Source organism: Falco naumanni, chromosome 2, assembly GCF_017639655.2.
Source record: "Falco naumanni isolate bFalNau1 chromosome 2, bFalNau1.pat, whole genome shotgun sequence".
NCBI lineage: Eukaryota > Metazoa > Chordata > Aves > Falconiformes > Falconidae > Falco > Falco naumanni.
Window position 1 is genome coordinate 79,431,273 of NC_054055.1, and position 12,856 is coordinate 79,444,128.

The following is a 12,856-nucleotide window of genomic DNA, read 5'->3' on the forward strand; positions in this document are numbered from 1 at the left end:
CTCTTTAAACCACCGTGTGCCATAGAAATGTATGAACCACGACAGAAAACTCTCTTGCTAGTTTACATTTCAACAGTATGCTCATGATTTGCATGGCTACAATTATTAAATTAATGGGGTTAGGAGTCAGTAGTTCCAAAACATAAATGAAGCAAACTTCTCCAACCCTTAGATTTGGATATGACTAATAAATCCTGCTTATAGTAGGATGTATCTGTTTAAGCATAGCCATCAACGGACATGTATGTTTTGCCCCTTCTCCCCTTGAATACCTGCAGAAGTAGTTCACTTGCTGGAAGAGTGGGTTGCATGAGGCTGTGTCTGCCTGCAGGGTCCCATTCAGACATACCCTTGGGCCTTCCTCTCTCTCAGCCAGCTTTGAAAATAAGCCTGAAGCACTTTTGGAAATCTCCCTGTCAAACTCCTCCTACTTCTGCAACAATATTTTCCTTTTCTGATAAACTAAGATTGCATTTTTCGTCTTGCGATGCTAACTTTGATGGGAAGTCCTGCTTACATACTAAATCAAAACCTTGAATAAAACCTAAATAAGTAGCTTTTTCAATGTACAATAAAATAAATATGCATGGGTATTTATAACAAGCAATTAGCCTTTGTGTTTAAAGATAGGTGGGTTCCTTTGTGACTCAGAGATATTCAACTCATTTTTTCTCTTGTCACTTTCTCGGTAAGTAATAGCATGTAGACCGAGTGGGCAAATACTCCAGGCATACATGAGCTTATTCACATGCAAATATGTCTGTTCATAAGTCATTATGTTCCTTCACACATGAACACTCAAGCCAAAAAGGCAGGAACTTAAATGAAAACACATCTAAGTATGGGTGTATAAATACATGCCTCCAGCTACAACAGTGCTCTTGCAGCTGGTCCTGTAAAAGGTAACTGAACACATTCTAAAAAAAACCCAGAAAACAAGCACCTTAAAAGATACTCAACTTCAATTGTGAGTTTTGAAATTATTTGTAAATCAGCGCTCTGCAATGAGTTTTAAACAGTGCAAAAGTCTGATAGGTGAGAAAAATTAAAACCAACTCTCAGTCACCCCTGCAGCCACAGGATCGCCCTTCACCCTCGCTTAGGGTGAACAAATGGCAAGGATGTGGCAAGGAGAACACCAAGCACTGAGTATGTGCAAACACACTGTTTCAGCCCCATGAGTCAGTGCTGCCCATCTGCAGTCGCTCTGTGGGACTTACGGTGGGGTAGGGGTGTGAGCAGAAGACAGTGTATTTCCGAATGATGCCGTTCAGCTTCAGGGGAGGGAGCCAGGAGACGAAGACAGTAGAGGCTGAAGCTGCAGCTGCTTTAACACCAGCTGGAGGACCTGGAACTGGAAAATCAAGATGTGTTATAGTGGCCCATGGCAGGTACTTGGTCACCCTAGTGTAACAGAGGAGTAAAAACGAAAAGGGGAGTGTGCTGCTTTGGTAACCGTGCGCCTGTGGACCAAGATGGACACCGTGCATTAGGAAGCAGCCTCCACACTGCCCACTCCAGGGTAGAGGGTTTGGAGGGCTGTGTCACCATCCATAAGAGGTGAGAGGCTCCCTCAGAGGCCCCCAAAGCAGAAGTTGCCACTGATGGATAAACTTCTGTGAAGTACCACCCCAAGCCTGCATGCATGCAAATATGTTGGCTGTGGCCACTAACATTGCCAAACAAACTATTATAAACTGTTTATTATGAACAGTTTAATGGACATACACCATAGACCTGTGAATTTATTGAAGTGGAGAGTAGATGAGCTGTAATCCCATGCAGTCAGCACTGCCTGACGTGACCCTGGTCTAGCTAGTGGCATGGTATGTGAGCAGACACGTGGCCACACAGTATCCTCATCCTCAGCCTTGCCCTCAACAGCTCAGACCTCTACCTGGCACTGCAGCATGTCAACACCTATCTATTTCTCTAATTACAGCAGCTATCCATATGAGCCATCAAAAACTGTTGCAGAGAAAGAGAAAAAAGACACCTCCTCTCTAAAACCACATGGAAAAAACTTCAGCCAGAAAACACTAAAATCTTGGTACATAATCTTAACTATATCTCTTCTCATGCTTGCCTTTTGAGAAAGGCTTTAATTTCATGAGCATTTGTTATTTTTCAAACACATGTTACACTGTACAATGTTCTCCAACTTTGGAAGCACTCTTATGCTAATGTGAAAAAATTCCTCATGCTAGAATATCACATTGCACACAAGCTTGTACTTTAAACAAAATAGCAAGGGCTACATTTAACATCAGAATGCATTGCTTTAAAGTTTCCTGAAAAAAAACCCACCTTTTGTCAACAAGAAAATATTTAGAAATATTTTTAAAACAACCAAAATAAAGAATTTGAAACATTTTAATACTGTGTGTGGTGAATATTCATGTTAAACTACTGAAATAGACACACTGTGCTGGAAATTACTACATATGGTATTAAAGAAAAAATACTCTGATTGACTCTGTTCTCTACAGAACTTTTAGTTTATGAGGAATCTAATATTTTTGTCTAATTTCAAGCAAAACAACCAAATTGTTAGAATTTCCAGTAAAATTACCATTGCAATGCTTGATCAGCTTTCTTTTCTTTCACTGGAAAGAGTTATTGTTCAATACAGATAAAACACCCCTTGTCCAGCAATCGGATCATTGTAGATGGATCCTTAATCTTTTTTCTACTTCATTTAAGGAAGTGGGTGTTATGGTGGTACAAAATTTTGCCTATTAAGAGAACCAGAGAACCTGGGGTCTAAATTTGCTTAGCTTTGTGGCTAGCTACTTCAGGTTGTAAAAAACATAGGAGGTTCAATATTATATCTGCACAGGTACTACTGGCAAATGTGACAGAATTGGTAGATAGGCACCACTCAGCGCAATGTTTCCGAATTTGCATTTTCCATTTATAGTGTGTTGAGAAAGCTAATAAAACATCAACTGAGAATGTCATGATCATAACTGCATGCAAACCCAGCCCCTCGCTGCAAAGGGGCTAATTCGGTTAGCAGTTCTATCCAACGCAGAGTAAATATTGATGCTTGAGAGCATTCAACTTGTTATTTATGCCCAGTTCATCAGAAGTGCCATTTGCTCCCACTGCTGAGGAGTGAAAGCTAGCTCTCCAGGGTAATTACTTAACCCACAGGAGGATTCCTTTACGGTTAGTTATGCTTTCTGGAAATCACTGCAGATAGATGTATGAGGTTAAAGTAATTTATTGTTAAATTAGGGTGTGATCTATAGGGACAGGTTCTGACGGTAATTGGTCATGGCTGTCAACTGTTGAGAGACTAACTTGGAATTCATCTAGCATTTTCCTATCAATGGACATACGTGGAAAACACTACTTGTCATTGCACTGCTGTATTACTGTCTGGTATACAGAGCAGCAGAAAGAGGGGCTGGAGAGTCGGGAAGCCATATAGTCAAATTGCTAATCCAAGGATCCCTCCACCTTGTTGCAGAGAGGCTGGAATCAGGCAACAAGTTTTGCAGTGGTGCCAAAATTATTCTGAATGTTCATTTGTTACGCCTCTTTTTGCTACCTTGTTTGCTGGGTTGTGCATGCGGACAGGACTGTGTGTGGGGAAGTGTTTACATTTGGTTAGCAAGAACTCTGCAGACTGTCATCCGATGCCTCACAGACCACCCCTGTCCTATGCCCAGAGGGTAAAGTCCTCGTTCAAACTCATTCCCTGGGAACCTAAACAAAATTATTGCCAGTTAGCTCAGCCTTAACTGAAACACTTGTTACTAAACATGGGTTGCTTGAGCATCTGAAGGAAGTTATCTTGGAAAGACCCCAGCCTTGCTATGCTAACTTCAGGTATTTCCTCCCACTGCCATTGCACCCTGTAGCCTTACTAGCTTCATTCATTATGGGACAGCAGGATCAGGAGGCCTGGGTTCTCTTACTGAGCTTTCCATGGATCTTTATTTAGCACACTGATTCCCACACATCCCAGCAAAGCTAAGCTAAACTTGCACAACACCATTGGGGTTTTTTGCCATGGTCACCAGGGGTAAAATAACAGTTAAGAAGCTGGAGGACAACCAGGGCTGAGCACAGAGAAGCCAAGGACTGCTTCTAGCCAACATCGCAACCTTCCGGGGAGCAGATTTGGCAAATTTAAGATCAAAGATGGCCTCATTCTCCAGCTAGCAAGGCTTTGAAAGACACGGAAATAGCATGCTGCTTTCATGTGGAGGAGAACACTTTGTATTCTTGACAGTGCAAGTGAAATGCTAACACAGAGAAGGCAATTATACTGATACGACTAGCCTGGGAAACAGCATTAGATGTGCCAGATAATGGGGAGGAGCTCCAGGAACTTTCTCATTCCCTTTTTCATAAGCAGGGAGATGATCACCATTTTTCTTCACAGTACTGAACAGCAGGGAGGCAAATGCACAGAGCACAGTGCATTTAAGAGCCATGTCACCAATTTATCGGAAAACTGAACCCTGCTTTGTAACAGGTTTTTAATCCTACACTACAGAGGACTATCCTATTGACAGTTACATTCATGAGAAACAAACCAAAATAAACTCCTGACTGCTGCCGGTTGTGCCTTTACCCATGTAGATATCCCACTTACAGTTTAGACCTATGCCAGCCAAATGCATTCACATGTGCTGTGCACCCCTCGTTCACTCTGAACTGGCCTTGTTAATTACACCATTTCTATCAAGTCCTGCCAATTTCACATTTATTATTCTGAACCTTTTTTGTTAGTCAATTTATTATTATGTACCTTTTTTGTTAGTCAGAAAGGCAAAATTGGAGATCTCTGACAATAGGAAAAAAAATGCATTAAGGGATCATTAAGGGCAATTTTCCATCACAACACCCAGGTGATGAACTGCACAGTCATCCTCATCAGCTGAACGAGCCCAAGCAGAGCTCCGAAAAGTACTGAACATGAACTTGATTGGATTGATGCTTATTAATTTTAGAGTAAGTATAAAGCTGCATCAGATGGTATCTTGGTATCTGATGAATATTCAGCTTGAAGAAGAGAAGACTCCAGGGAGACCTTACAGCAGCCTTTCAGTACGGCAGTGGAGGTTATAGGAAAGATGGGGGCAGACTTTTTAGCAAGGCCTGTAGCTAAATGCAATAATGGTTTTAAACTGAAAAAGGGCAGATTTAGATTAGTTATTAGGAATAAACTCTTTACTATGAGGGTGGTGAGACACTGGAACAGGTTGGCCAGGGCAGCTGTGGGTGCCCCATCCCTGGCAGTGTTCAAGGCCAGGCTGGATGGGGCTTGGAGCAACTTGGTGTAGTGGGAGGTGTCCCTGCCCATGGCAGGGGAGGTGGAACTAGGTGATCTTTAAGGTCCCTTCCAACCCGAACCATTCTGTGGTTCTATGATCTGTACATCCATCTCTCTCATGTCAGTTGCCAGGAAGATTAGTGTCCAGAAAGAGAAATATCTCTGGATTCAGGCAAAGTCTTACAACGAGGATGGCAAAGGGGGTTAATGTTACTCCTCCTTCCTTCCTGCAGCTGGTCCCTGTCGCTTCTTTGCTGCAGATTTCCCCTTGCTCTGAACACTGACCTCTCTGGCAGAGGAGAGCTGGATGGACAGCACTGCTACACCAAGCAGCGTCTTCTATGAGATACAAACAGCTTTGTGTGCATGAGAATGCATTTTCTCCAAAGAAACTGATACAAGAGAGAAACAAAGATCCTCCTGCATCACAGAAACCCCAGAAGCAACCTCTGCCAGACATTCAGTAAAAAGCAGCCACACTAGGCCCAACTGCCAACTGCAGAAAGCTTTAGGGACGTGGTTTAGTGGTGGATTTGGCAGCACTAGGTTGATGGCTGGACTCGATCTCAAAGGTCTTTTCCAACCTACACGATGCTATAAGCCTATGATCCCCCAGGAGGGGCCCTGCGGGCTGCATCCCTGCTGGCTGCATCCCTGCTGGCCAGTTCTGCCCAAGGTCAGAGGCGCTGCCGCTGCCAAGATGTTGCATAATATGTCGGGCTTGTATGGGGGGCAAAATCATTGCCTCAGCTGTAGCTTTCTCATACCACATTAGCAGTGCAGAAACAGAGAGGGAATCTGTCACCCTCTCCATTGCTAAAACATGGGTTAGCTTTTGAAAGTGTACTTTGAATACAGGGAGGAAGATAATTTGAAGAACTATTTTAAATCTTCATGATTTACTAAAGTCCTCTGGTGAAGAGGAGAAGCAGCTCATTAGAAACTGTAAAGTGGAAAGGGTAGGGGATGAAACCACAAAGAATTCTTAAAAATTGAACTTTTGTACTTGGCTTATTTTTCTGACAAGAGGAACTTGTAGAAAAACACCTTCTTTTTCTGAAGGATAACAAGGGCAAAAAAGCTAGACAAACACCATAAATATGATCACACTGAAAGGAAAGTTTATTTTCTGTTGTTAGAACTGTTCCCACTTACTAAGTTGATCAGCAGCACTGTCTGACCTCTGGTGTCTAAAATCAGTATCAAACATTACAAGAAACCAAAGTGTCAACTCATTTCATCCAGGCTGACTGCTTCACTCCCTAGGTTACTCTTATTTTGCCACATTGGAGATTTCAAACCTGCTAAAGATATTTTGGCCTGATGTTTCTAGCTGAACACTAACGAAGAAGTCACTGGAGGCCACAATCTGCCTTTCCATAACAACAGTGAAAGATGCTGCACCACTGGTCTTTACAAAGAAAAGTTTCCCCTCATGTAAAAGAAATGAAAAAAGAAAAAGGTGTTAATGGTGTGATACAGCCTCATAGTAATCACAATGTGGAGGGCTTGGCAGCCACTTAAAAATATCTCAGATTTGCAGATTTTATTGGAGGAGGGTGGAATATCTGATATCATAATTTTAGCCAGACAAGGTCTCGGATCAGAGATCTAAGGTTTCCAGATCTAAGCTCTCTTAAGATTGCAATTATTTTCATTTCACATGCCGAGAGAGAGTGTTTAACTTTAGGGCAGGATCTTTTAGGTGCACTGAGATTGTTCTACTGAATAATTCTCTACAGAAAACTTTTCCTTAGAAAATTATAGAAGAAATGTCTGTTCTTCTGAGGAAGAGGCACCTGTTTTATGCTTATAGTTTGGCAATGTGAATTCTCTTTTCCCATTTAATTTCCACAGCCTTAGGGATGTTTAGACCCAGGACTTTGGTTTTGGCTTACATTTAACTGCAAGCCTTTATATATTCCACTCCAAACCTTTTACTGCCCTTAATAAAAAGTTGTGTAGCTGAAGCAAAACATGAAATCATTGTATCTTCTGGAACACCTCTCAGTTTACTTTTCTGGAGAAAAGATTTAATGAGTGGAACCACTGCAAAGCATCAGAAAAACATCTGAAAAGATTAGTCATGCTGCCTTGGGGTGAATTATTGCTGAGTTGCCAGGAGGATTAAAGATCAGAGATGTGCCTTTGCACAGCAGCCAAACAAGGTCTGTGTGCTACCCCCATTTTGGGGCCTGTCTGATCTCAGAAAGGGAGAGCAAAAAAGCCACTAAGAATTAGGGAAGAGCAAACTAGGAAGAGGTGGGTTAAGGAAAAAAAAAATAATATTGGGGGCTTCCAATGTTTCAGAACTGCTGCAAGCTGCAGGCAGGTCACAGGCCATGCACAGATGTGTGTGTCAGGGGAGGGAGCAACAGGCACAGTAACCCTTCAGATAGGGAATACTGTTATAAAGCAGCAAGTTCTCCATCAGTCTCCCTGGCCAGCAGGATGGAGGGAAGTACTCAACCTTACTCTGCAGCAAAAAAAATTGCATTATGGTGGATCCTTAACTGGTAAAGGACACTTATGGAAGCTATGAAGTCCTCATCACTTCAAATTTTGGAGAAAAGGTTAGTAAACATCAGCAATGGCTGAGGTGCATCCAATCCTCTTTAAAGATGGAGAATGGTCTTGGCGAGGTGTCAGAAAACTTTCAGGAGCAGTACACTATGTTTTTATTGTCCCCAATGAGAGACAGTGGTACTGCTGGAAGCACTGCTGCCATCTGATCAAATCCAAAAGCTGAAGGAACCTCACACAGACAAGATGTTCTCTGCACCCAGGGAAGTTTTGGTAGCTTGGAGCTTTTAACTCAACAGAAACCAGTGTGTGGCATTCCAATCAGCTGTCACGACTTCTCCAGCCTATGTGCCATGAAGTGCAGACCCAGAAGCCAGGGGCTGTCTACAGGCTGGCTTTTCAGGGATTTCTGGAAGAATGCTTCTTATTGTCCCCCACAACTGGACTGGCTGTCCAGTTTGACACAAGGCAGCAGGCTGCAATGTTGCTCAAAGGCACAGACCAGCAAGCACATTCTTGCTGTCCTCAGGGGTCCTCTGACATGAACTGTATTTCCCCAAGACCAGCCTGTCCCTGAGGTCCTGGAGCCGGGTCGGCTGCTGGTGGCTTAAGTCCGAGCCCCAGGGCTCAGGGGTGAGAGCCTTTGTTTTCAGAGGGTATTCAGGGAAAAGTTGCCATACTAGGATCTACTTGACAAAAAGTAACTTCAAAATGCAGCAGGTGGTCTTAAGAGTTCTCTTATTTTTCAGACTTATCTTTGAAATAAAACCATCTTCCTCCAAGCACTGGATGTCTCAAAAGCATCTGACTTGGGACTTAGGTGTTCCACAGCAGTTGTTAAAGGACTTTAGGGTGGGATCAGAACAACCTAACATTCAGTGTTTAAGACACACAAGTCTATAGCTGAGAAAATTGTCCTTGACAATTTCAGAGTAGGTGTGGTACCTTGAGACAGTTTTAAACAGAGCCTCTGCTGCAAGCTAATGCAGGATCTCAGTGATAACTACAAACAAGACCACGAAGTAGACCTACATAAACCAACATTGTTATATGCCTGAATTTCCTCATATTTTTCAGCTGTAAGACAGTAACTTACTTGTTTTGCTATTATTTCAACTTTGATCAAAGTAATGAAAAGTATTAAGCACATGAAAATAGAAAAAGGAACAAATAACTTGTTTGATAATGTAAAAAAAATGTTAAAAGTCCAATTTTAATTTATACTGCATCCCCTGGATACAGCTACAGTTGGGGCCAGGTGACCTTGCATTGTATGTAAATTTTAGAAAGAGTCTCTCACTATTTTATTGGAAAAAAATAATAAAATTTATCAAGTAATATTTTATTGGCAAAAAAATGCCAAACGTTCATCAAGCCAGTTAATTTACTGAACCTACTCTCTTGGCACTTTTGTAAATCTCATTACAAATAAAAAAATTGACAAATACATTCATATATGCATGAATGACCAGTGAACTGGATAAGTAATAACGAAAAATCCATTGACTAATTTCCTTCAAAACACATTGCATAACTCAGGAGAATTTACCAATCAAACATTATTCAGGTAACTTCATTGCTAAGCATCTGTGCATTTTTATTTCTGCCAAAAAATAGATTTTCAAAAGTATTTAGGGGTCTAGAGACATAATTGTGCATCTCATGGGGTTTTCAAGGCATTAAAAAGGTTAGGGAAAAAACTATCCCTGAATTTGAAATTCTAGTCCTTGAGAAATAGATCAGTATGTGGCATCCTACTAATACCACATGAAGTGATTTCCATAAAGTTACAAGAAAGTGATTATGAAATCTCATGTGTGCATGTGTGTGTGTCTGTGTGTGATTAAAAGTTTCTTAAACTTTCATCATTAAGACTTAAATTTTCCATGCTGTGGTCTACGAACAAAGGCAAGAAATTTTTGTTCTTCATTTTGCTTTTGAAGGAAGAGGTGCTTGGAGGAATTTTTTTATATATATACTGAAAAAAAAACCTTCATAGAAGCATCTAAGTTATATAAGATTGTCGCAGAATAGTCTCTCATCCTTTCCCCATTTTCAATCACTTTGACAGAATTAACTCAAACCTTCTCAAAATTTTCAAATAAGATCCTGAAGTATTTCAGAAAAAAAATACAAAAAATAATTAAAAAAAAGAAGACAAACTTGCTCAGATCATTAATGTTGCCTACAAACTTCTGGCTCACCTGAACTATAGTCTTGCAGTGAGATGTTTTTCAAAGCTGTGTGCATATATTCCTCTCCTTGTGCTCCTAACTCAAGACCACCAGATAGAAATCTCACTCTGCATGTTTGTGTGCAATATTTGCACTATTTTGAATGCCTGAGACATACCAACATTTTGTGGAAGTGGGAATGGAAAATTTTTACTGCTTACCATCTTCTTTAGTGCGGGTGAAAATTTGTTCACTTCTCACTCCATCTCCAGCTCGTGTAAAAGCCAACACCTGAATGCTGTAGTTGGTGTATTTTTCCAGGCCATCAAGCTCCAGTGATGGCTGTGTAGTAGTGACATTCTTTATCTCTCCCAGCTCTACAGAATAAAAAGGAAATTGAGTTATTGCCAAGTTCAGTCTTCTCCCAGCTACTGATACTGTGGAAATCCTGAGGATTAAAGAGTGTACCAGATAAGTATTGCTTCATTCTTATAAAACAGCAATGAACTGTAATAAATTAAAATAATTTCATTTGTGTCCTGAATTCCTACTATTCAAAGCAGACCTAGTTTTCATTTTCAAACTATTTTTTGCATTTTTTTAAATACAGGGAAGAAAACTGAAGATATCTACAAGTAGTAAGATTTTTCATAAAGAATAGATAACAAGAAGAGATTATTGCAAAACATTCCCTAAAGCAAAAATGAAAAAGTCAATTATCTTCATAAAGATTTACTGGTTTTGAGAAAGACCATTTCCCATAAGGAAAACCAAGAAAGAGTCCCCTTTTTCTTAAAATATGTAGCAAGTACTGCTGCAAAGCACTCGATGGCAGTAATACTAGCTAACAATAGATTTAAACACAGTAAAATCAGATTTATTTGCTGAAAGATGACGCACTTCATATGAATCTTGTTTGCAGCAAGCTAAGAAGTACAACCCATATGGCAAAAAAGCTTTAAACATATTTAGGGCAGAAAATAAAGCTGAATAAATGAAGAAAATCCAGTTTTAAGCACTGCATGAACATCATCTTTTTTCATCATCTTTCAGGACATCACATAGAAGCTTAGACTGTGTGCACTGGTAATATTCACATAGGATCTGATCCAAAGACTACAGGCATCACTGAAAACATTAAATTTTATATCTGTCATGTCTACATTTTATGTATGCTTCTCATACATTTTTATTTTTTATTTTTTATTTTTAAATGTACAAAAGAATTGGTGGTTTATTTCCAAATATTTTTGACTCTTAACATTACCAGCAGTAACAGTGGGCCTCTGGATTACATTCCACTCCAAGTTCCCCTTGCTACACTAACAGAGGTCAGAATTTGCAAGACAGTTGCATAATAGAGTGAACTATGAGCCTGACGGATGAAAGCAAAGACAGGAGATAGTTCATAGCCCAAGAGCTGTGAAAATTCAGCAGGGCAAATAGGAATAAAGGTATGCACAACTCAAACTTACTAGTATTTAATCTACAAGAAAGGACTATATGTAGAATTACCATCATGTGACAAATTGAAGATCAGTAAAGTATCCCATTTCTCCTTTGATCATTTCCCTTATTGTCTACTCAGGAGTCTATTTCCCTAGGAATTAGGCTAAGAGTACAAAACATAAGCACAACAGAAGAGTCTGGCAAGAAAACATGCCTTTTCTGAAAATATTTCCTTCTTTTACCCTCAGCTATGGAGACAAAATGCATCCTGTCAAAAACAAACAAACAAAACAAAACAAAAAAAACAAAAAAAAAAAGCAATAACCACTCAAGTAGGCAACTAGCTAAGCAAACAGATAACCAATCGAGCTAAAATCAGATGCAGGTTTGGGCAGGTATGTTCTAGGTTCATGTCATCATTCTTTAGAAAAGAAACCTGCTGGCCTTTGCAACTGAGATGAAACTTGCTTGGGCCATTTTGGGTACTATGGCAGGTCTACGGAGCACTGCAAACCCATGGTGGAAGCTTTCCCTGAGGGCGTCTGCAGGCAGCTTTGCAATGCCTGCTACCTTCTTACAGCTCTGCGGAGAACGGCTTCCTTCAAAGGTAGATGAGGCTTTCTCTAAACCAAAGAGAAAAGGCAGCACAATGCCTTCACAGCAGAGGGCAAACGATACAATGGCCACATATGGCTTGCTACTCAGTAATAGCTTGATTTCTCTCACCTCCGTCCAAGAGGTTGGCCCAGTAGATAACCCTGAATCCTTGCAGAATCCCATTCAGGGTTTCTTTTGCCAATGTTGACCAAGAAATAGAGATGGTTTCTGGTGATGTGGCAGTGGCTTGCACGTTCCCAGGAGGGCAACTGGGGACTGGAATAAGAGATTCACCATTTTTAACTCGAAGAATACAACTCAGTATTTATCCTTCAGCTACCCTTTCAATTTTCTCTGCCATCCCACCACCCATTATTTAATTAGCAGTTACACGCTGTCAACAATGCAAAACTTCACTACAATCCACGTTTCTGCTCTGATTTCCCTGGAAATACTTTTGATATACTGCTTCCCCACTTGCTAACTAGTATTTTAATAGGGTTTTTTGTCACTTCTTTTGAAAGAGAAATGTGTCCTAATGCTGAAATATGCAGAATATTCTGTAAGCACTTTATATATATGTATATATACATATTAAAGTTCGCAGCCAAATTGCCATCTCTCTGGACAAATCTAATGTCCCTTTAAAATTGGTAGTGGGGCAAAGCAGGTGCATCTTTAAAAAATATTGGAAAAAAAAAAAAGTCCATAAAATTTTTCACTGACATTTAGACAAATTGGAAAAAGTCAGCCAAATCTGAGGCATTTTCTGTTGGCTGTTTATTGTCAAAGCAGTACAGCTGTATTAGTATCTGGCATTGCT

At 40.4% G+C, this 12,856-nt stretch overlaps 1 protein-coding gene across 2 annotated transcripts in view; it reads right to left on the reverse strand.

Moving 5' to 3' along the window:
- Positions 1–12,856, reverse strand: part of DSCAM (DS cell adhesion molecule) — a 467,719-nt gene that overhangs the window by 78,135 nt on the left and 376,728 nt on the right. For both annotated transcript variants that reach the window (XM_040585109.1, XM_040585110.1), the window contains exons 18-20: positions 12,163–12,309; positions 10,209–10,364; positions 1,221–1,354 (exon numbers count right to left, since the gene is read on the reverse strand). In XM_040585109.1, the coding sequence (XP_040441043.1) occupies positions 1,221–1,354; positions 10,209–10,364; positions 12,163–12,309 (437 nt within the window). The remainder of the gene's footprint in view (positions 1–1,220; positions 1,355–10,208; positions 10,365–12,162; positions 12,310–12,856) is intronic.